The sequence below is a fragment of the Neoarius graeffei genome, chromosome 27 (assembly GCF_027579695.1).
Source record: "Neoarius graeffei isolate fNeoGra1 chromosome 27, fNeoGra1.pri, whole genome shotgun sequence".
Taxonomy (NCBI): domain Eukaryota; kingdom Metazoa; phylum Chordata; class Actinopteri; order Siluriformes; family Ariidae; genus Neoarius; species Neoarius graeffei.
Window position 1 is genome coordinate 18,855,208 of NC_083595.1, and position 24,418 is coordinate 18,879,625.

At 39.2% G+C, this 24,418-nt stretch overlaps 1 protein-coding gene across 1 annotated transcript in view; it reads left to right on the forward strand.

Moving 5' to 3' along the window:
- The window catches only part of otog (otogelin), a 550,025-nt gene that overhangs the window by 519,826 nt on the left and 5,781 nt on the right, over positions 1-24,418 (forward strand). Inside the window, exons 48-53 of the mRNA XM_060911543.1 lie at positions 4,329-4,369; positions 7,828-7,903; positions 8,091-8,269; positions 8,547-8,651; positions 9,818-9,937; positions 10,165-10,210. Of these exons, the coding sequence (XP_060767526.1) occupies positions 4,329-4,369; positions 7,828-7,903; positions 8,091-8,269; positions 8,547-8,651; positions 9,818-9,937; positions 10,165-10,210 (567 nt within the window). The remainder of the gene's footprint in view (positions 1-4,328; positions 4,370-7,827; positions 7,904-8,090; positions 8,270-8,546; positions 8,652-9,817; positions 9,938-10,164; positions 10,211-24,418) is intronic.

The window sequence follows — 24,418 nt, forward strand, 5'->3', positions numbered from 1 at the left end:
CTTTTCCCGGGTTTCGGCACCACTGTGGCAGTTCCCTATGTATGAGTGGAGCACAGAGGACGGCAGGACAGAGATCAGGTTGACACACAGCTTTATTGTCACACTTTTCAGGTTGACAACTATGTTTTTAGTATTTACAGACACACACACACACTCTGCGTCTGATTCCGGGGACAGCTCCTCTGCTCTCGCTCTCCCTCCTTAAATAGGGCGAAGACACAGACAAACACAGGTTAATTGCAGTCAGGTGTAGTGATTCTGCCACTTACCTTCCCTGACTCCACCCTCCTGTCACAAACCAGCGCTTGACCATGCCCCCGCTGCCACATTGCTGTAAGCTACATCACCATGCGACATTGGGATGGAGCCAGAGCATACTACAACATCGGACATCACTGAGTTGTCACCCATTTGCCATGCTGTAAGGGCTCTAATGCTGGAGTTGGGGGATTACTAACTCCACCTAGGGCATCGAGACTTTCCCCTACAGAAACTACACTGTTCTCACGCTCACTGGCCTTCTCTAAAGCCTGGATACGCGCTTCTATCTTGTCTGTCAGAGAGCTAACTAATCTGCACTTATCACAAATAAAGCTATCACTAGCAACGGAGGAAGAATGACTAAACATCCTGCACTCAGCACACTGAAAAGGCTGAAGGTGTGCCATGATGAAAGGATTCACACACCTTAATCGAAGATCTGTTGATATTAAAGCAGATCCGATGTGGATGGCCTCCGCTTGTGGTCTTTACGCAGGAGGAGAAAAAAAAGCTTCCGGTTTTGGCATTCTTCCGAAAAAAGAGAGAGGAAAAAAACGGAAAAAGGAAAACGAAAGTGGAAAGTACAAAAAGGAAAGCGACAGTACAATAAAAATGAAGGGTATACTGGAAAGTTATTTATAGAAAAAAAATTTAAAAGATTAGTCATTAATGCCAACACTCGCGGAAAAAAAGACTCATTGCAAACAACTTGGGAACCAGGAAGTGCGTAGCACAGAATGCGCATGCACAACCCAATCGCCAATTGTCACCAAGATGTCATACATGTGCTGTCCCCATAATAATCCCGTTTCTAATCCTATCCAACTTTGTCACTCCCAATAGAAATCTCCGCATCTTCAACTATGACTGATAAAAGAAGGTTGCCAGCAAAAGTGAATGCGAAAGTGTACAAGACAGTAGTAAGACCAGCTATGTTGTATGGTTTGGAGACAGTGGCACTGACAAAAAGGCTGAACTGAACTTTCCAGTTCAGCCTTTTTGTCAGTGTCACTGTCTCCAAACCATACAACATAGCTGGTCTTACTACTGTCTTGTACACTTTCGCATTCACTTTTGCTGGCAACCTTCTTTTATCAGTCATAGTGTCAACATTTAAAGTTCCAACATTCAATTCCACTCTCCTGCCTTTTCCATTCTAATGTTTCTTCCGAATTTGCCTTCCACCTCTCTTTCTCCTCCTTTTCCCACAGGTAGCATAGTTTCCATTCATACCCTACTGGGTATGAAAGTCCTCTTCATCATCCGCATACAGTGGTGCTTGAAAGTTTGTGAACCCTTTAGAATTTTCTATATTTCTGCATAAATATGACCTAAAACAACATCAGATTTTCACACAAGTCCTAAAAGTAGATAAAGAGAACCCAGTTAAACAAATGAGACAAAAATATTATACTTGGTCATTTATTTATTGAGGAAAATGATCCAATATTACATATCTGTGAGTGGCAAAAGTATGTGAACCTTTGCTTTCAGTATCTGGTGTGACCCCCTTGTGCAGCAATAACTGCAACTAAACATTTCTGGTAACTGTTGATCAGTCCTGCACACCGGCTTGGAGGAATTTTAGCCCATTCCTCTGTACAGAACAGCTTCAACTCTGGGATATTGGTGGGTTTCCTCACATGAACTGCTCGCTTCAGGTCCTTCCACAACATTTCGATTGGATTAAGGTCAGGACTTTGACTTGGCCATTAGAAAACATTAACTTTATTCTTCTTTAACCATTCTTTGGTAGAATGACTTGTGTGCTTAGGGTCGTTGTCTTGCTGCATGACCCACCTTCTCTTGAGATTCAGTTCATGGACAGATGTCCTGACATTTTCCTTCAGAATTTGCTGGTATAATTCAGAATTCATTGTTCCATCAATGATGGCAAGGCGTCCTGGCCCAGATGCAGCAAAACAGGCCCAAACCATGATACTACTACCACCACTATGTTTCATAGATGGGATAGGGTTCTTATGCTGGAATGCAGTGTTTTTCTTTTTACCAAACATAATGCTTCTCATTTAAACCAAAAAGTTCTATTTTGGTCTCATCCGTTCACAAAAAATTTTTCCAATAGCCTTCTGGCTTGTCCACGTGATCTTTAGCAAACTGCAGACAAGCAGCAATGTTATTTTTGGAGAGCAGTGGCTTTCTCTTTGCAACCCTGCCATGCACACCATTGTTGTTCTGTGTTCTCCTGATGGTGGACTCATGAACATTAGCATTAGCCAATGTGAGAGAAGCCTTCAGTTGCTTAGAAGTTACCCTGGGGTCTTTTGTGACCTTGCCAACTATTTCATGCCTTGCTCTTGGAGTGATCTTTGTTGGTCGACCACTCCTGGGGAGGGTAACAATTGTCTTGAATTTCTTCCATTTGTACACAATCTGTCTGACTGTGGATTGGTGGAGTCCAAACCCTTTAGAGAGGGTTTTGTAACCTTTTCCAGCCTGATGAGCATCAACAACGCTTTTTCTGAGGTCCTTAGAAATTTCCTTTGTTCGTGCCATGATACACTTCCACAAACATGTGTTGTGAAGATCAGACTTTGATAGATCCCTGTTCTTTAAATAAAACAGGGTGCCCACTCACACCTGATTGTCATCCCGTAGATTGAAATCACCTGACACTAATTTCATCTTCAAATTAACTGCTAATCCTAGAGGTTCACATACTTTTGCCACTCACATATATGTAATATTGGATCCTTTTCCTCAATAAATAAATGACCAAGTATAATATTTTTGTCTCATTTGTTTAACTGGGTTCTCTTTATCTACTTTTAGGACTTGTGTGAAAATCTAATGATGCTTTACGTCATATTTATGCAGAAATATAGAAAATTCTAAAGGGTTCACAAACTTTCAAGCACCACTGTAGTTGATTTGGCATGAGTTTTATGCTGGATGCCCTTTCTGACGTAACCCTCCCCATTTATCCGGGCTTGGGACTGGCACAAACAATGCACTGGCTTGTGCAAACCCAGTGGCTGGATTGATAAAGTCCTCCAACAGTGACAGCATTAATCATAACCAATTTTCTGACATAGTTTCATTGAATCTGGATATGATTAGTTTCAAATAACTACCATGAAACATGCTTCCTTCTCTGTAAAATCCCATTCCTCACATCTGTCATTCCACACATAGTGTTTGTGAGAGAGAGTATAATAGTGTGTGAAAAAGGATTTATTGTGTGTGTATGTGAGAGTGTGTGTGAGAGTGTATGATGGTGTGTAAGAGAGAATATTATAGTGTGAGAGAGTATGAGGGTGTGTGAAAGTTTTGATGGTATGGATGTTTTGATGAAGGGAGATAGAACTTCCTTTTCACTGCATAATAAACGAAGGAAGGACTTTGAAAAGTCCACAGTAAGAGCAAGGTAGCCTCTGGAAAGAAAATCTCCTTGAGTTCATTAGAAACAAAAAAAGATCCAGGTCCAACCCCCAAGCCTCCACAATAATGAACAGGCCAGGGGTCTCCACACTAAGTCTCTTAGACATAGAGTAATCTCTGCAGAAACTGGAGGCGAAAAGCATCAACTCTGCTCACCAGGTGCACAAGGCCTTGCCCCCCTTCTACTTTTGAGTAAAAACAAATCACCTTGGGGTACCCAGTGCAGCTTGTCCTAAAAGAAGTCCATTATTGTTGCCCGGATGCTAAAAAGCAAGCTTGGCGGAGTATGATCGCGTATGAGGGAAGTTTGATAGTGTGTGAGTAAGAATGAGTTTGTAAGAGAAGTTTGATCTTGTGTTTGAAAGCATATTGTAGTGTGCAAATGCTTTAATAGTGTGAGAGAGTATGATTGTGTGTGTGTGTGTGTGTGTGAGTGAGAGAGAGAGAGAGAGAGAGAGAGAGAGAATGATAGTGTGTGAAAAAGGTTTGAAGGTGTGTGTGAGAGTGATAGTGTGTGAGAGATTATGACTGTGAAAAAGGTTTGATATAAGTGGTTTGATATTGTATGTGAGAGAGAGAAAATGCATGCTTGAGTGTGCATGTTTGTTATTACCCACAAACCTGTAAGTAGGTAATAACCAAATATTTGAGCTTTTCTCTTTCAGAATGTGCATGTGAGAGAATTTCTCAGCCTAAATGTGCCCTGGTAAGACAGTTATTTAGTCCACTTTTTTTTTATTTACTTACTCTTTTATTGGCTTTATTGTTCTTTTATTCACTTTGCTTGATCTTGCAAAAATAATGATCCCTCTCAGCCAAAGTAAAACAGCTCAGTTTTAAATTGATAGCCAGCATATTGGGATGAGGTTTTTGTTTTTTTCTTGTAATGCTTCAGTAAGGACTATTTTTATTTCACTGCACATGACTCTTTAAGATATTTTTGTAGCTCTTTTTTCCTGTCTTACTTTCATAATAGACAGGGTTAGTCAAAATTATGTTAACACTTAAATGGTAGAAACCAATCGTATCTGTAGTGGAAGTTCATCAATGGCGTACTGCTCCACTATCTGTAAGTAGACGTCTGAGCATCACTGTTGGGGTGTCAAAAAAGTAGGGCCCAATTATGCCAGCAGCAGTCACGGTGCACCACACATTCAGGAGAAAAATAATCCATTAGTGTTAACATAATTTTGACTAATCCTTGTAGTGTGATGAATAGACAAGTGATGAATTAAAGGAGAACTAACACAAACTGTCTTTTTAAGGTGCAATACCATTCTTCCATTTTTATTGGTAACAGAAGAACACTATTCTTGCAAAAAGATATTCCCTCAGTTGGTTTTTGCTAAAGCTGGTGTGGCATCTCAAGACACTGTTCCAAAATCTTTCATAGGTGTTCAACTGGTTTCAGGCCTGATGAGTGTGAAGGCCATTGCATATTATTTACATAAATTTCAGGCTTGCCAAACTATTCTGTGAGGCCTTGTGGAATATAGATGGAGACATTGTCATCCTGGAATAGACCACTTTGATCAGGATAGAAATGTTCTATCATAGAATAAAGGTGATCAGTCAGAAGAACTTTTTTTTTATTTGTAGTGACTCCTCCGTCTAAGACAGGTGTATTCATAATTTTTCTCCTTGTCAAGTTGTCAAGTCTCCCTTTGTGTTTATATTCTCTATATTTCCCATTATTAATTTGCTAATAAAATAAAATAGAATTACACAATTTTGCAGTCTTATAATACAGCAAACTTGTGACCTATGAAGACTTAAAAACTGAACCTGGACAGTTGAAGATTAGATTATTTATTTACTGTACCCTTCCTGTCAGCCTGAACCCATTTGGCCATTTCCACCTGCAGAATTGCCACTCATTGGATTTTTTTGTTTGTTTGTTTGTTTGTTTGTTTTGCACCATTCCGTGTAAACTCTCGAGACTGTTGTATTGTTGAAAGTAAAAGGATATCAATTTATGAAATACTCAACCAACAAGAAGTCACTGAGATCACATTTTTTCCTCATTCTGGTGTTTGATATGAGCATTAACTGAAGCATTAACTGAATGCATGATGTCTTGCATTGCACTGCTGCTACATGATTGGCTTATGATTACATGATTGGAACTCCTACCCTTCCCTGCAAGCACCCCATAATGTGAATACAAAAACCATGCCACCAAAATGTCTCCAATAGCATAACAAAGCCTCTGTTTTTATCTTATATTACAACCTGTAATTTAATTTTTTTTTTTAATCTGAACTTTTTGTAATGGATCTGCACAAAATAGTCTAAGTTGGTGAAGTGAAATGAGAAAAAATATATATTTAATTTTTGTTTAAATAAAAAACTGAAAATTGGAGTGTGCACATGTATTCACCCCCTTTGCTATGAAGCCCTTAAAAAGTTCTGGTGCAACCAGTTACCTTCAGAAGTCACATAATTAGTGAAATAAATTCTACCTGTGTGCAATCTAAGTGTCACATGATCAGTCAGTAAATATACACCTTTTCTGAAAGGCCCCAGAGGGCTGCAACACCACGAAGCATGAGGCACCACTAATCAAACACCACCATGAAGACTAAGGAGCTCTCCAAACAAGTCAGAGACAAAGTTGTTGAGAAGTACAAGTCAAGCTTGGGTTATAAAAAAATATCCAAATCTTTGATGATCCCCTGGAGCAGCATCAAATCCATCATCATCAAATGGAAAGAATATGGTACCACAACAAACCTGCCAAGAGAGGGCCATCCACCACAATTCACAGACTAGGCAAGGAGGGCATTAATCAGAGAGGCAGCACAGAGACCAAAGGTAACCCTGAAGGAGCTGCAGAGTTACACAGCAGAGACTGGAGTATCTGTCCATAGGACCACAATAAGCTGTACATTCCACAGAGCTGGGCTTTATGAAAGAGTGGCCAGAAAAAAAGTCATTGCTTAAGAAAACAGATTTGGAGTTTTCCCAACAGCATGTGGCAGACTCCCCAAACACATGGAAGAAAATTCTCTGGTCAAATGAGACTAAAATTTAACTTTTTGGCCATCATGGGAAATGCCATGTGTGGCACAAACCCAACACCCTGAGAACACCATTCCTACAGTGAAGCATGGTGGTGGCAGCATCATACTGTGGGAATATATATTTTTTTTATCTGCAGGGACAGGTAAGCTGGTCAGAGCTGAAGGAAAAATGGATGGCACTAAATACGGGCAATTCTGGAGGAAAACCTTTTTGAGTCAGCCAGAGGTTTGAGACTGGGATGGAGGTTCACGTTCCAGCAGGACAATGACCCTAAACATACTGCTAAAGCTACGCTGGAGTGGTTTAAAGGGAAACATTTAAATGTCTTGGAATGGCCTAGTCAAAGCCCAGACCTCAATGCAATTGAGAATCTGTGGTCAGACTTGATGATTGCTGTTCACCAGCGGAACCCATCCAACTTGAAGGAGCTGGAGCAGTTTTACCTTGAGGAATGGGGAAATATCCCAGTGGCTAGATGTGGCAAGCTCATAGAAACTTATCCAAAGCGACTTGCAGCTATAATTGCCGCAAAAGGTGGCTCTACAAAGTACTGACATTAGGGGCACCCCTATAGTTAGGCACGTTGAAGTTTTCTGTTATTTTGTCCTATTTGTTGTTTGCTTCACAATTTAAAAAAAAAAATCACATCTTCAAAGTTGTAGGCATGTTCTGTAAATGAAATGATGCAAACCCTCAAACAATCCATTTTAATTCCAGGTTGTGAGGCAACAAAACCCAAAACATGCCAAGGGGAGTGAATACTTTTGCAGGGCACTGTAGTCTATACAATCATGAAATTAATATAAGCAGTGCATTTACTATATCTCTATCTCCTTCTAGTTTACATTGTATAACTCCCTGGAGAACTGTCTGACAACTGTGGTCTAATTCCTGATAACTAATTACCATTCTCTGCTTTTGTTGCACTAGACTTATTTGATTAGACAATAAAAAACATATACATTATTTACAAAAATCCACACTAAATATTCTGAATATTATGTATAAATCTAACTGAAATCAAACCCTAATTTTATTTTAGTAAGTGATCACTATCTAAAGGGGATGTTGAGAACAAGAAGTTAAGTGACAATTAAATTATTTAAGCCATCTGAGTCATTTTTTCCCTATACTTTAAAGGGTGAGAATTTGCAATTAGACAGAGCATATATGGCAGACCCAGAGAATCACTGCGGCTGCAAACGTTATCATTGTGGTGAGAATAAATAGCTGAAGCTCTCATAATAAATAAAATATTTTATTTTTCATCAGTAAAAATAATTGCATCCCTTCATAATACTGTGTGCTTTTGTACATGTCATATTGTGTGTGTGTGTGTGTGTGTGTGTGTGTGTGTGTGTGTGTGTGTGTGTGTACACACACATACGTACCCATGTATACAGTGAGAAGTGCAGTATGTGTTGATGGAAAGAGGGGAGTAATGAGACCAGGACAAACTTTGATGGAATACAGTGCTTTGGGAGTCTGTTATACGACAAGATGCACATACATATTCAACTCTGCCACTGGGTTCTACCTTATAAAAGCAACCAGTATTAACTGCACTGCACAGTGTCATCCAGTGAGTACTTTTACAGATATTCACAGTCAGGCAAACAAGCACAGAGAAATGCACAGGGGAAAAAATAATACAGTACATATTCATAAGATGTTAAAGAGAGCCAGAGAAAAATATTCAAAATAATTTGTATGTTAATTATATCTAAAGTAGTATGTATCTATTTCAGACAGACCACTGCACTTGCTGTTATAGTCTTTTTTCTTTTTTGTTCCAAATATAACCACCATGTTTGTACATGCATACAGTATTTATAAATATTATGTGTTCTGTATCTTAGAACCAGGTTTATCTACCCCCTAAAGACCAGAGTGCCTGTTGTGGAGTCTGTAAGAATGTATCCTGTATGTACCAAAATGACAATGGATCTCTAGCTTTGTACAAGGTGAGACAATGATTCTGATGCAATAAATCAAAATATATACTGTACATGTACTTCAGGCCACACATTTTAATACAAATCAAAGGTGGTGCAGAAAAAAAAGATAATTGCTAGAACTTCTAAATACACAAGTTTTAACATTACTAAATTTTAATAGACCAAAATATTTATGGATTAATTTAAAAAATAATGTTTTTTGTTAATTTTCATTGTTTTGTCTCTTCAGGCAACACAACATTTATGATATATTAAAGTTTATTAATGTTAATATTATAATGCAGTTATACTTTTATGACAGACTTTTTTATCAACTGAATAGTAAATGTAAATGTCTATTTAGTTAATGAAATGTAAATAGTAAATGTCTGTTTAGTTCTTATCTATTTAGTTCTTATCAGATATTATTATACAAGAAGCAGTAGTGGTAGTAGTAGTGGTATTAATAGCAGTAGTAAATACAATATTAAATGTAAGGATAAAGGGTAAAAAAAGTCATTCATGAAGAAATAAAAACTGTAATGTGTAAAGATATTGTAATTGCTGTGAAATAAGAGAAGTATTAAGAGGAACACTTTTTATAGCATGCTGTTATAAGAAAATAATCAATTCCAGTGAGCAAATAAGTTGTTGATTATGCAAAACTTTGCCCCATTGTGTTTTATTCCTTATGGGCCTTAAAATTAAGCCACATGCCACTGTGTGACAGTTTGATGTTAGTTATATGTCAGATGTTATATGAGTAGATATAGTTAAACTAAACTATGGAATTTAATTCAAGGGCAGTATTAAATACATTTATATGACATTGTTAATTAATTAATTGTATAGTCCACTTGTCAAACACAGCCTAGGTTTAGGTATGAGCCAGGAAAAATGCAAACAGATACCTGAAACTAAACAAGACAGAATACATTATGTCTAGAAACAATTTTAAAAATTATGAAAAGTGAAAAAAAGGATTAATTTACCATGCTACAATATCACACAGTCTGTGATCAGAAAGCAATTCTGTGAGGCCTATCACATTAAAATGGTTTTCTAAAGCAATCCATAAAGCAATCCATATTTTTATGCCATAACAGACCCTGCCAAGTAATTGTAAATGTACTTTAAGTACTGTAAGAATATTCTATGTGGTATACTATGAAAAGTATTCGTATGTGTTCCAGCCTGGGAAGAGCTGGGTGTCTGACTGCATGCGCTATGAATGTACAGACACACAGTCTGGACCAGTCCTAGTGTCCTACTTCTATAGCTGCCCCCCCTTTAATGAAACAGAGTGCATGAAGGTAAACAAACACTCAACATTCTATGAGTGTTTGCTTTCTGTTTCTATTGTGGTGATGTAAATGGTGCAAATTTTAATTTATAGTTCTGTTTGTTTAATTAAAATGTGATCAATCCTGTTATATATCTCATTGAAATTTTGAAAAAAATATGTAATCATTTTTTTTATATATATACAGTGCCCACCATATAAAATCTTTAATGTTCTGAAGTAATTCCCTTGTCCTAGATTGGAGGCACAGTAATGACATACATGGATGGATGCTGCAAAACATGTGAGTTCTATCATTTTATTATGGTATCTATTTTAAGTTAGTGCAAAGGACTAATTCCATCATTTTACTCTGAAATTCTCCAGGAGTGAAAGATATTTTACAGAAACGAATCATTATCTGTACAATCACCATATTTTTAATTAAGTATAAATTCAGATCATTTTGTTGTTCTCTTTATTACTTTCAGTTCACTGGTTCCAAAATCTATCAGGGTACTCATCTCAATGTTGTTTAATTGTTGTTCAGTCTTGAGTACATTTACTATTGTGTTTATTGACCTATGAAAAGTTTGTATGCTTAACAAATGGGGCTCTATTTTTGTGGCAGCACAAGAATATTTTGCTTGACTGCAATTATTTCTGTTTGTACTCTTTTGCAATTGTAGTAGATTAATGCACTAAATGAACTAAATCTATTCCTCTAGATCACCTAGTATGATCTAGAGGAATAGAGGCAGGTAAAAGACTATTTTTCTGAACTCAAGCTGTCTAAGTCCTGTCCCACTTTTTAACACCCAGTTTTATGGATGTCTGCCCACTTCAACAAAAAAAAAAAAATGAAATATTGTCTCCATAACCAATTAAAATGAACACCTCAGCTGTGGGTTCTAAAAACCATCACACCAAAACCTTTCATAATGTGTCTATAAGAAAGCTTCTATTTAAACCAGTTGTGAGGCACTATGGAATGTTTTAGAACTCCTTCCAGATCCATTACACTACATTCCAAATTACATTACTCTACAATAACATCAGTTTCTTTTTTGATCTCTGAATTAATCTGTGCATTTGATACTTATCAAGGCTCTGTGTTTATTACACTACCACTAAATTATTAAAATAAAATGTAATTATAAGTTTTTTTCTGCCACTAGAAATAATCTCATCATATGTAATTAGGAAAATTACACTGTGCTGCACTCAAATAAGAAGTGAACTTATTTGATTGGCTATCTGAACAGTATACCAAGACAATGCACTGTTGCTGTTCCTTGTTTTTTGTGTATGCAATATGATCATGAAAATAGAGCCCACAATGTTTAATTCAAAATTTTAAAAAAATGGAAAAAAGCTTCCTTTAACAATAAACATATGTGTCAGAAAACAGAATCCAGGGACACATGTCTGCCTGGGGGCATTTTGATTTATTGACAGATTCAGAAAGTACAGTTTCTAAGCTTTCCAATGATGCCTTCCATGTGGAAATCTGACAATATTTGAAGAATGTGTGGCCTTTTGAAAGTGTATACTTCTTAAAACAGAAAAGGGAGAAAATCGCCCTCAAAGTTTTCCATCTCAGCTACTCTGGGTGTAGGGCGGGCACATAATGGTGCTTATTTGCATGATATTAAGGAAAGCCCTACCCCCTACTAGCTAGCACAATGCTACTTTCATGTAAACAAAGATCACCACATCAATTTTCCTTCCATGCAAAGTATGCCCAAAACAATTATGAAGTACAAAAATAAGTCCTAAAGTATACTTTAACGTTTTGTGGTTGAAAAATTACTCACACCGTAAGAAAGAAAGATAGCACAATGATGACACAACTAACACAACACTAGTTTCATGTAAAGCCTCGGTCACAACCAGCCATACAGTACGTGCTCCTACGGCCGGTCTACATGCAAAAAATGCAAGAAACGCACAGAGAGCGCGCATGAAATGCACGAGCGCGCGCGTGTGATGTGCTGATTTTCGAGCCGCAGACTGGCCGCAGACTGGCCACAGAGGTTCTTTGTTATGTCAAACAAACTCTACGGGCGCTTACGGTTTTTTCAGGTTGCAAGACAAACTTACGGCCAACGCGCGTCTTTCTCCGTGAACAAAAAAAAAAAAAACGCAGCGATTTGGGAAACGCCAAAAATTGCATGGCCAAAAAATCGTACGTCCAGTTGTGACCTAGGCTTAACCAAACCACAACACTCTCCGTTACATGCAAAAATAACCACACAGCCTTAGATTAATAAACTTACCCCATCAGAAAGAGAAACGGCGCCTTGCACACACCAATGCCTCCGATGGAATGTAATCCTAGAATGGTCCGTGTATCATCCGATCATTCAAGTATTCCATTCAATCTGGAAAACGAGGTTGCGTTTTTTTTTTTTTTTGCAAGAAATGGTTATCTCCGATGTAAATACCATGTGTCTGTTTGCTTCGCGGTGTTTCAGCTCCTCTGTGCTCTGTTTAGCTTCCTCATTCCATAGTGAAATCACACGCCTCTATGCAGGTTAAGTAGCCATGCGCTCAGCTCGTATCATACAGCTGATTCATGAAAAAAAAAAGACTTAAATCATCATGTGAATGGCCCATATGGTAATTTACCCACACCCCCCAGCAGGCTACAGTCCTGACAAAAATGAGACAATTTGCAACAAAAAATGTATGCTTTTCCAACAAAACAATCTATTATCTGAAATACTGATTGCATTCTTCAAGAGCTCAACTTGCACATGATGGAAAAAAACAAAAATCACAAATTTAAAAAAAAAATGCTTCTTTTGCGATTATCTCGGATTCGTTTCGGCCGACATGTGTCCCTGGATTCGGTGAGGGGTCGCATATTATGCATGCAGGTTTTAGAGATTAATAAATGGATAATTCCTGTGTTTAATAAATGGATAATTCCTGTGTAATATGACTATAACAGATTGTACCAATCTCTTCAGGCACTGGACTCTCAGTCTTCCCCTTCCCTGTTAACACACTGAAACCAACCATTAGTACAAACTGTGACCGAGGTACCCAAAACATATATCAGTCATAAAGGCTCACCATCACCATTGTTGATTCCCAACAATGTACTTCCCCATTAACATATAGGAAACTAAATATATTTGAAAAGAGCCAATTTCTGAAATAAAGGACACCCTATTCCTTTTGGAATTAGTCTAAACATATTCTAATGAGTCTATATTCTTGGTAATAATCTTTCCCCATTTTGCTCTGTTGGGCAGTGCATTGTTGATTGCCAACAATGTACTGTTGGTAGTGGCCAATTGGTAAATTTTGTCTAATTATTTGCATGAGTTTTAAAGCCTGGGCTAATTATATGTGTTGTGTTTATATTTGTGTAGTCTGTGGTCCTAGGGTGTAGTAATCTTTTGGGTGATATGGCTACAGTGATAAGTCTAAAACATTCTGATCCTTAATAGCTTGTTTGCATGAATACATTTCCTCAATTTACTGACAAAACAGTTTTATTTGCAGCATTTATGATTCTGCCACATTGCCCAAACCATTACAGTACAGTAGCTCTAGATTGTAGGGTGTTTTTTTTTTTTTTTACTGCTAGTTTTCACTGTTTTTAGTTTTTGGGGTGGTGGGACATTTATTGTTTTTGGTTTTACATTATATTGTAGGTACAATTTTCATTAAAATAGTTTAGTGTTAGATGTTGTGCAGCCAAGTGGGGAAAGAATAATGCTCATATAAATGGTCAGATTGTGTTTACTTCTCTAAATTTGGTACCCCATTAAGTTGTGTGTGTTGAGCTTTAAAGAACAGCTCACAAAAGCCTGAGAGGAGGGTTCAGCAAAATTCTCACCAAATCTAAAATTCAAAAACTAAAAAAAAAAAGACTTAAAACTAGCCTTAGTATGAATGAGTAAGTGTGTCCAAATGTTTGACTGGTACTTTATATGTGGACACTGATCAACCATAATATTAAAACCACAGACAGGTGAAGTGAAAAGCATGGATTGATCGTTACAATGGCACCTGTCAAAGGGTGGGATATTAGGCAGCAAGTAAATAGTCAGTTCTTGAAGATGCTGTGCTGGAAGCAGGAAAAATGGACAAGCATAAAGATCTGAGCAACTTTGACAAGGGCCAAAATATAATGGCTAGACAACAGGGTCAGAGAATCTCCAAAACAGCAGGTTTTGTAGGGTGTTTCCAGTATGCAGTGGTTAGTGCCTACCAAAAGTGGCCTTAGGAAGGACAACTATTGAACCAACAACAGGGTCATGGGTGCCCAAGGTTCATTGATATGGAATGAATGCTAGCCCATCTGGCCAAATCCCACAGAAGAGCTATGATAACACAAATTGCTGAAAAAGTTAATCCTGGCTACGATATAAAAGTATCAGAACACACAGTGTATTGCAGCTTGCTGTGTATGGGGCTGCATAGCATCAGACTGGTCAGAGTGCCCATGTTGACCCCTATCCACCATCCAAAACATTTACAATGGGCATGTGAGCATCAGAACTGGACCATGGAGGAATGGAATGGCCTGATGAATCACATTTTCTTTTACATCATGTGGACAGACAGGTGCATGCATGTTACTTACTTGGGTAAGAGATGGCACCAGGATGCACTATGGGAAAAAAGCAAGTTGGCAGAGGCAGTATAATGCTCTGGGCAACGTCACGCTGGGAAACCTTGGGTCATGGCATTCACATAGATGTTACTTTTCCAGTTGAGTGAACTCTGTGTGCATCTGGATGCCGCTACTCTCTGGTGTTTTTTGCAACTATTTTTTTTCATTTTGGGGAACTCCTAGGACACTATCGAATTATTTTCACCTTTATTATCTGGTGTTTTGCTGAAATTTTGGACTAAATTGCTGCTATTGCTGATGTTTGTTGGACTGTACACTCGCTCTGCCAGTTTATTACTGTCCGTCTCCTAGCACACCTGCTTCTCACCTGTATGAGCCCACTTCTCCTTCACAGTGACTGCATCTGTGGTGAGTGTGTCGTTATCCTCTTGCTTTGTTGTTGTCGCCAGTGTGTTTCTGTGGTAAGCGTATTAAACTTGCGTTGATCATAGTTCTTGCAGGGTGGTGTTGGGAGTTTGGTTGGCTAACATGCAGTGTTAGTGTGGTGGTGTTATGTATGTGACAGTTCTACTGTCTGGCATTTGCTGGTGTTTGGATTAAAGCCTTCTCAGTCCACCTTTTCACGCTCTGGTGTTGTGTTGTGCTGTGCATGTGTACTTTTTGACCATCTGGCAATACAGCCTTTATACACCATGGCTGATCTCAAACTACTCCGCCATCACGCCCCTCTGGACTCGGCATCTTATAACTTATGCCACTCACTTGGAATTACTTGTCGCCCACATTACATACATCGCTCCAAAAGAGGACCATCACTTATCTACAGATGTGATGCTGAAATTCCAACTCTATGTACTTATGCTCGTCAACCCCTGAAAAAAGCCAAGCAGAGGAAGAAATCATGACCATCTTCATTGTAGTCCTATACTGACTGCTCCTTCCTCTCCAATTCATTATTTTAATATTGCCCACTTGAATGCACGATCCATTGCCAATAAAACATCATTAATCAATGACCTCATCCTCCAGAAGAAAATGGACATGTTTTGTCTCTCTGAAACCTGGCAACAACCTGGTGAATGCATACACTTAAACTTGCTGACTCCTCCTGGTTATTTCTACTTATCTAAACCCAGATCAGTAGGGAGAGGGGGTGGGTTGGCTGTTGTGTATTGCTCAGATCTGACTGTTAAAGAACTAACACTATTAAGTGTGGCATCTTTTGAATACATTGCTTTAAAGATTGTTTCAACCCCTCCCCTAATGCTGCTGTTAGTTTATCGGCCCCCTAAACCATCTGCCAATTTTTTGTCAGAATTGAATGAACTCCTTACAGTTAGGGTTTCCCTCTGGGATTAATAAAGTATCTAATCTAATTTAATCTAATCTAATCTCACCTCTTTGTCCTGCTGTAATTATGCTTGATGACTTTAACATCCATGTTGATACCAAATGTTCTTACACCTCTGAGTTAATTTCTGTTTTGGATTATTTTAACCTGACACAGCATGTTGATTGTGGGTTGACATGTGACCCACAATCAAGGTCACACTCTTGACCTGCTTTGTTCCACAGGTGTAAATGACATCTCTGTCTCTGGCTCTGTTTCTAGTATCTCTGATCATAAGCTCATTGTATGCAGCTTCCATACTACCATTTCTCCTCCTGCCTTTAAGAAAACATCTGTCACCTACCGGAATATTAGGTCTATTAACCACAACCTCTTTATTGCTTCTATACAAGCATCATCCTTGTTTGATCTACATGATGAGCTCTCTTCCCCTGACAGTCTGGTTGCCATTTACAATGACGCTTGTTGGATGACTTAGCCCCTGTAAAGAATAGGCTTGTCCCTGCCACCTGCACCTGTCCCTGGTTCACCCCTGAGCTCAGAGTAATAAAGGCCACTGGCCGACGTCTTGAGCGCTTGTATAAGAAAACCAGTCTTACTGTCCACTCGTTGCTCTACACTGAGCACATTCATAAGTATTGGGATGCCTTAAATGCTGCCCGTTCTAACTACTACTCATTAATCATAAGTGGTTCTAAGTCTAGGCCGAAAACACTGTTTAGGACTGTTGATAAACTTCTCAAACCTCCTGTGGCAGCCTGCCCCAAGACAGCTGAACAGTGTCAGGCTTTCTTAAATTTCTTTGAAGACAAAATTAACCAAATTTACCAGTGCTTTCAACTTACTGCTCTATTTTTCTCACCCTATTCTCCTCCTCTGGGCCCTAAACTCACCCACTTCACAACTGTTGACTCCCTTTCTGTCTTTAATATAATCGCTAAGTCTAACTCCTCCTCATGTCAGCTTGACCCTGCCCCAACTCCTGTACTCAAGGCATGCTCCACAATCATTTGTGAACCAATTGCATTGTTGGTTAATTCATGCCTCAACTCTGGTGGTGTTCCCTCTACCCTCAAAACGGCTGCAGTTACTCCCATTTTAAAGAAGCCTGATTTAGATCCAACCTCTCTGTCTAATTATTGACCGATCTCCAACCTCCCCTTTTTAGCAAAAATACTGGAAAGAGTGGTTGCTTCACAACTTCATTCCTTTCTCATTGAAAACTATCTGTATGAGCCCTTTCAATCTGGTTTCTGCACACATCACAGGACAGAGACTGCTCTCCTGCAAGTGATAAATGACCTCCTCCTGTCTGCTGATAGTGGTTCACTTAACATTCTCATTCTCCTTGATTTATCTGCTGCATTTGACACTATCAATCATGACACACTCATCTCCTGTCTGTCAGATATTGGTATCACAGACATAGCCCTCCAATGGTTTCGGTCCTACCTCAGCAACAGACGACAGTTTGTCACACTGGGTAATAGTGTGTAGATAAGTCCTCCATGTCCCCTATTACTCGTGGTGTCCCCCAGGGGTCTGTTCTTGGGCCCCTCCTTTTCCTTATACACATCCTGCCCCTTGGCCAAATTATTTGTAACCATGGTCTTAACTTCCATTGTTACACTGATGACATCCAATTATATCTCGCTACATACTCCCCCACTGACCCCTCTCCCAGTTCCCTCAATGACTGTCTAGACCTGAAGTTGTGGATGCAGAATAATTTTCTAAAACTTAACACAGAAAAAAACAGAACTCATGCTTATTGGCCCCAAATCTTCATTGTACAAATCCTCTAGTTTCAGTCTTAACATTGACGGTGCACTTGTTAAATCTTCACCTGTTGTTAGAAACCTTGGAATATTGCTTGACCCTTCACTCAACTTTGATCCCCACATTAAATTCCTTACCAAGACTGCTTTCTTCCACCTCTGCCTTCACCCCTTTCTTTCCACTAGTGATGTTCAAACATTGGTCCACTCCCATTATGTCCCACCTAGATTATTGTAACTCCCTTCTCATTGGCCTCCCTACTAAATCCCTTCAAAGATTACAATACATTCAGAACTCTGCACCGAGACTCCTCACCCATACCAAACCATCTGCTCATATCACCCCCATTCTTTCTCAGCTTCACTGGCTACCTGTTCTGTCCAGAATTAAAGATAAAATCATACAACCCCGATTCCCAAAAAGTTGGGACAAAGTACAAACTGTAAATAAAAATGGAATGCAATGATGTGGAAGTTTCAAAATTCCATATTTTATTCAGAATAGAACATAGATGACATATCAAATGTTTAAACTGAGAAAATGTATCATTTAAAGAGAAAAATTAGGTGATTTTTAAATTTCATGACAGCAACACATCTCAAAAAAGTTGGGACAAGGCCATGTTTACCACTGTGAGACATCCCCTTTTCTCTTTACAACAGTCTGTAAACGTCTGGGGACTGAGGAGACAAGTTGCTCAAGTTTAGGGATAGGAACATTAACCCATTCTTGTCTAATGTAGGATTCTAGTTGCTCAACTGTCTTAGGTCTTTTTTGTCATATCTTCCATTTGATGATGCACCAAATGTTTTCTATGGGTGAAAGATCTGGACTGCAGGCTGGCCAGTTCAGTACCTGGACCCTTCTTCTATGCAGCCATGATGCTGTAATTGATGTAGTATGTGGTTTGGCATTGTCATGTTGGAAAATGCAAGGTCTTCCCTGAAAGAGACATCGTCTGGATGGGAGCATATGTTGCTCTAGAACCTGGATATACCTTTCAGCATTGATGGTGTCTTTCCAGATGTGTAAGCTGCCCATGCCACACGCACTAATGCAACCCCATACCATCAGAGATGCAGGCTTCTGAACTGAGCGCTGATAACAACTTGGGTTGTCCTTCTCCTCTTTAGTTCGAATGACACGGCATCCCTGATTTCCATAAAGAACTTCAAATTTTGATTCATCTGACCACAGAACAGTTTTCCACTTTGCCACAGTCCATTTTAAATGAGCCTTGGCCCAGAGAAGATGTCTGCATTTCTGGATCATGTTTAGATATGGCTTCTTCTTTGAATTATAGAGTTTTAGCTGGCAGCGGCGGATGGCACGGTGAATTGTGTTCACAGATAATGTTCTCTGGAAATATTCCTGAGCCCATTTTGTGATTTCCAATACAGAAGCATGCCTGTATGTGATGCAGTGCCATCTAAGGGCCCGAAGATCATGGGCACCCAGTATGGTTTTCCGGCCTTGACCCTTACGCACAGAGATTCTTCCAGATTCTCTGAATCTTTTGATGATATTATGCACTGTAGATGATGATATGTTCAAACTCTTTGCAATTTTACACTGTCGAACTCCTCTTGTATTGCTCCATATATTGCTCCATTATTTGTCAGTGCAGAATTACGGGGATTGGTGATCCTCTTCCCATCTTTACTTCTGAGAGCCGCTGCCACTCCAAGATGCTCTTTTTATACCCAGTCATGTTAATGACCTATTGCCAATTGACCTAATGAGTTGCAATTTGGTCCTCCAGCTGTTCCTTTTTTGTACCTTTAACTTTTCCAGCCTCTTATTGCCCCTGTCCCAACTTTTTTGAGATGTGTTGCTGTCATGAAATTTCAAATGAGCCAATATTTGGCATGAAATTTCAAAATGTCTCACTTTTGACATTTGATATGTTGTCTATGTTCTATTGTGAATACAATATCAGTTTTTGAGATTTGTAAATTATTGCATTCCATTTTTATTTACAATTTGTACTTTGTCCCAACTTTTTTGGAATCGGGGTTGTACTACTCACCTTCAAAGCTCTCTATAACCTTGCCCCTTCTTACATCTGTGATCTCCTGACCCCTTATACTCCATCCTGCTCTCTCAGATCCTCTAGCTATAATCTCTACCCTGGGTGGCAGGTCAGTGCCATGGCCCCCAAGCTCTGGAATTCCCTTCCTCAACCCCTCTGTGACTGCTCTTCTCTTCCTTTCTTCAAATCTCATCTCAAAACCTTTCTGTTTCATGAACATTTCTCCACCAGTGCCTAAACTCGCCACTCTTTAGCAACTTTTTTTGTGGTGTTTTTTCTGGCCTATGTAAAGCGACCTTGAATTTGAGAAAGGTGCGATATAAATGTAACTTATTATTATTATTACTTTGATATGTGCCATCAACCTAAACATTGTTGCAGACCATGTTTCATCGCAATGGTATTTCCAAATGGTAGTGGAAGCTTTCAGCAGAATAATGCATTCTGTCATAGTGCAAAAATTGTTTAGGAATGGTTTGAGGAATATGACAAATAGTTTCTCTGTTTGATGTTGACTTGGCCTCCAAATTTCCCAGATGTCAATTCAATTGAGTACTTGTGGGATGTGCTGGACAAACAAGTCTGATCCATGAAGGCCCCACCTCACAACTGACAAGACTTAAAGGACCTGCTGCCAACGTTTTGGTGCTGGATATCACAGAACACCTTCAGAGGTCTTGTGGAGTCCATGCCTTGATGGATCAGAGCTGTTTTGATGGCACAATGGGAACTTACACAATATTAGGTAGGTGGTATTAATGTTATGGCTGATCGGTATATATGGGTCTAAATAACAATTGGGTGGTCCTCCCCAACTTCTATAAACAAACAGATCATCTCAGGTGACAAAAAACCTCCATCAGATTTCACTTTTCCCAAAATGTAAACCAACATTCAAAAAACAAGGACTCAAGCCATGACCTCAGAGAAACAATTGTTGCTGCTCATCAATCTAGGAAGGGCCATAAGACCATCTCCAAGCAATATGAATTTCACCATTCTACAAGGAAAAGGACTTTTTTTTTTTTACAAACTGAGAGACTTCAAGACAGTTGCCAGTCTTCCCAGGAGTGGGTGTCCCAGCAAATTCAGTCCAAGGTCAAACCACTTAATGCTCAGTGATCATCATATGACCTATAGGCTTCTGTAAGCACCTTAAATGTTTATTTTCATCACAGCACAATCAGAAAAACACTGAGCAAGTATGGCTTTCATGGGAGGGCGGCTCCAAAGCAAATATTGTTGCATGACTTAGGTTTCCAAAGTAGAGAAGGATGCGAAAGACAGGGAGCAATGGAGACGAAAGATCCGCTGTGGCGACCCCTAATCGGGAGCAGCCAGAAGAAGAAGAAGACTTAAGTTTCCAAAATTGCATCTGACCAAACCACAAATGTTCTGCAACAATATATTTTGGACTGATGAGACCAAAGTGGAAATGTTTGGTTATCTTGAACCGTGACATGTTCAGTAAAAACCTAACACAGCATATCGCCACAAACACCTCATACCAACTGTCAAGACTGTTGGTGTAGGGATGATGATTTGGGTTTGTTTTGCAGGCACAGGATCTGGAAATTTGCAGTCATTGAGACAACAATGAACTCCACTTTTTACCACAATATTCTTGAGACAAATGTGAGGCCATCTGTCCAGCAGCTTAAACTGGGTTGAAATTGGAGAATGCAACAGGGCAATAACCCCAAACACATCAGCAAATCTGTCTGAAGAAAAAAAAAATCATGGTTTTGGAATGGCCAAGTCAAAGTCCAGACCTCAATGTCATTGGATCTAAAGAGAGCTGTGCATAAACTCTCAAACATCAATGAACTGAACCAATATTGTAATGAAGAGTGGGCCAAAATTAACTAGATACAGACTATAAGTGTGGAGCCAGAAACAATAAACAAGATCATAAACCAGGTAGACTATGGCAGCGTGAAAGGTATGGTAATGACAAGCATGAAATCTTGAACATATACTTCACATTTTGTGAATGGATATGAGAGTCCTTATGTCGATCACACATGTGAATGTGTAATTGAGTCCAGGTGACTGTGATCAGTAATCACGTGAACTTGAGTGTGAGTGATGGGAGTTGGAGTCCTTGGTGGCCATGTTTGTAGGCCAGGTGTTATGGGATGTGGAGTTCAATGCCGAATCCTGCCCAGATGTAACAATCTGTTGTGTTTTGCTGTTGTTTATTGTTTATTTGTTTGTAGAAGTTGGTGAGGACCACCTAATTGTTATTTAGGCTCTGATAAATGAAAACTGAAGTAGGGTGTACTTTCTTTTATAGTGGGGGAAATAAGTATTCAAAATGTCAATTATTTGTGTATTAAACATATTTCCAGTGCAGATATTCACATGAAATATTGGGCAGACAAAGGTATTAATGCAATAAAACTACACAGAAAAAGAAATCATAATACTGCAATCCATAAAGCCATGTTCAATAAAGTGAAATGACAAAGGGGAAAAAGTATTGAACACAGTAAGAAACCCAGCTGATTGCACTTATTAGTTTTTAATCCTAAGTAATTAATCATACATGTGCTAATTAGAATCAGATGAGTAAGTGCATGTTTGGTTAGAACTTCTACTCTTTGAAAAAGGGGAACCCACTTCTGAATGCAAGTAAATAAATCACTTGACACCAAGCTGTCATGCAAGAAACATCACATGATGTATAGAGGCAAAGAGCCCTCCCAAGACTTTCAAAACAAGATTGTTGAGCAGTATAAGCACTGGTTACTGATGGATTATTCAACTCCTAAATTTTTGACCATTATTTGCAAGTGGAAGGAATAACAATCAACCAACAACCAGCCATGCTTAAGTGCTTTTCACAAGATTTATGACTGGGCAGTCAGAACGTTAGTCAGAAGATTAGCCCAAGATCTAAGGATCATTCAAAAAGAGCTCTAAAAATGGCTGGAAACAGTGGGTACAGTTGTCATAGAGAAAACAATTGGCAATACACTCCACAGCCATGGTCTCTATCTCAGGCCCTGTCCACACGGCAACGGATTCAGGTGAATCTGATAAAATTGTTTATCGTTTCGGCCTGGCGTCCACATGGCACCGGCATTTTGGGTGCCCCAAAACGAAATCTTTTGAGAACGGGTTCCAGAGTGAAAAAATCTGGCAACAGAGCCGTTGCAAAGTCATCTGGATGAGTAGAATGGATTTGTTTATGATGACGTCACAACCACATGTGCTTCATGCCGGGTAGAAGTGTAACGAACTCGATGCGAGTTGTCAACAAATCCTATAACTTGGTTCATGAAACGCACTTACAAAATATTTTCACTGTGAATATTTATTGTGTAATGGTGCAAAGTGAGTGAGAGAGAGAGAGAGAGAGAGAGTGAGAGAATAGCCCTTAGGGCAGAGTCAATCCCGCCAGCAAAAATAGGGAAAAAAAAGGAGCGATCTCACCTCTTCAGATGTTGGTTTAAGTCCAACAATACATTCCTCAAAAAGGGCGTAGAAGAACAAAGTAATCCATCAACATGTAGCATTCAATTTATTCCAGACCATTAAAGAATTCTGGAGGATATCAGAATGTTGGCGTACCAGCTTCCATCTACCCCTGTTCATTACTCTTTCCACATCTCCATTCAAAAAACAAGCACATGATTTAAAGGGACTATATCCATAGGATAGGGAGTGAGAAAGTGTGTGTGTGTGACAGTGACAGGGATAGTCACTGTGCGCATGCGTAGTTATGCGCATGCGTCTACTTCTATTGTTCTGGTGTCTCCGATGGGCCCGTCTTACAGCGCACGTAGTGGTGTGGCATGTGTATTGCATCGTTTTCAACAAGCGTTGCGTTGCCATATGAACCTGATATTTTACTGATCCGTTGCCCATGTGGACGCGATATTTAAAAAAAAAAAAAAATCTCGTTGCCGTTGTCGTGTGGATGTAGCCTCAATCACCTCAGAAGACTATTACTGAAGGAAAATGGATGTTGAAGTTGGTCTAGAAATTGAGAAAAGACTAAAATTTCCATGGATTTCCATGGAATACACTTTTTTTTCACATGACCACTTATATATATATCCTAATATTATCTCGTATTACAATAGGCGTCTACTCTTTTATGCTAATTTTCACTCCTAGTCAGACACCAACTGCTTTTCATTGTTTAAGTACTTGTTCATTGACAAAGTTTTCCAAGTAATACCAATGTCTGCTGAACATTTCATGCTACTAGCTCCACTGAAAATATGTTTAATAGAAAAATCATTGACATCCTGCTATTTCCCCCAGTGTGTCTTATATAAACTTCCCTCTCACCCCCCTAGTGAGGGTGTCTTCCTCAAGCATGAGTCCTCTACTAGAGGTCTGGGAGTTTGAGGGTTCTCTGCAGTATCTTAGCTGTTCCTCAGACTGCACTCTTCTGGACAGAGACCGTAGAAGTTGTACCTGGAATCTGCTGGAGCCACTCTCCCAGTTTGGGGGTCACAGCCCCTAATGCTCCTATCACCACTGGGACCACTTTGGTCTTTATCTTCCACATCTGTTCCAGTTGTTCTTTCAGGCCCTGGTATTTCTCAATCTTCTCATGCTCCTTTTGCCTGACATCTCTGTCAGCTGGAATTGCCACATCTATTACAACTACCGGTACACTTTTCTGCTCCTTGTCTACCACCACTATGTTTGGTTTGTTAGCCAGCACCTGCTTGTCAGTCTGGAAATTGAAGTACCACAGGATCTTACCTCTGCTGTTCTCAACCACTTTTGGTGGTCT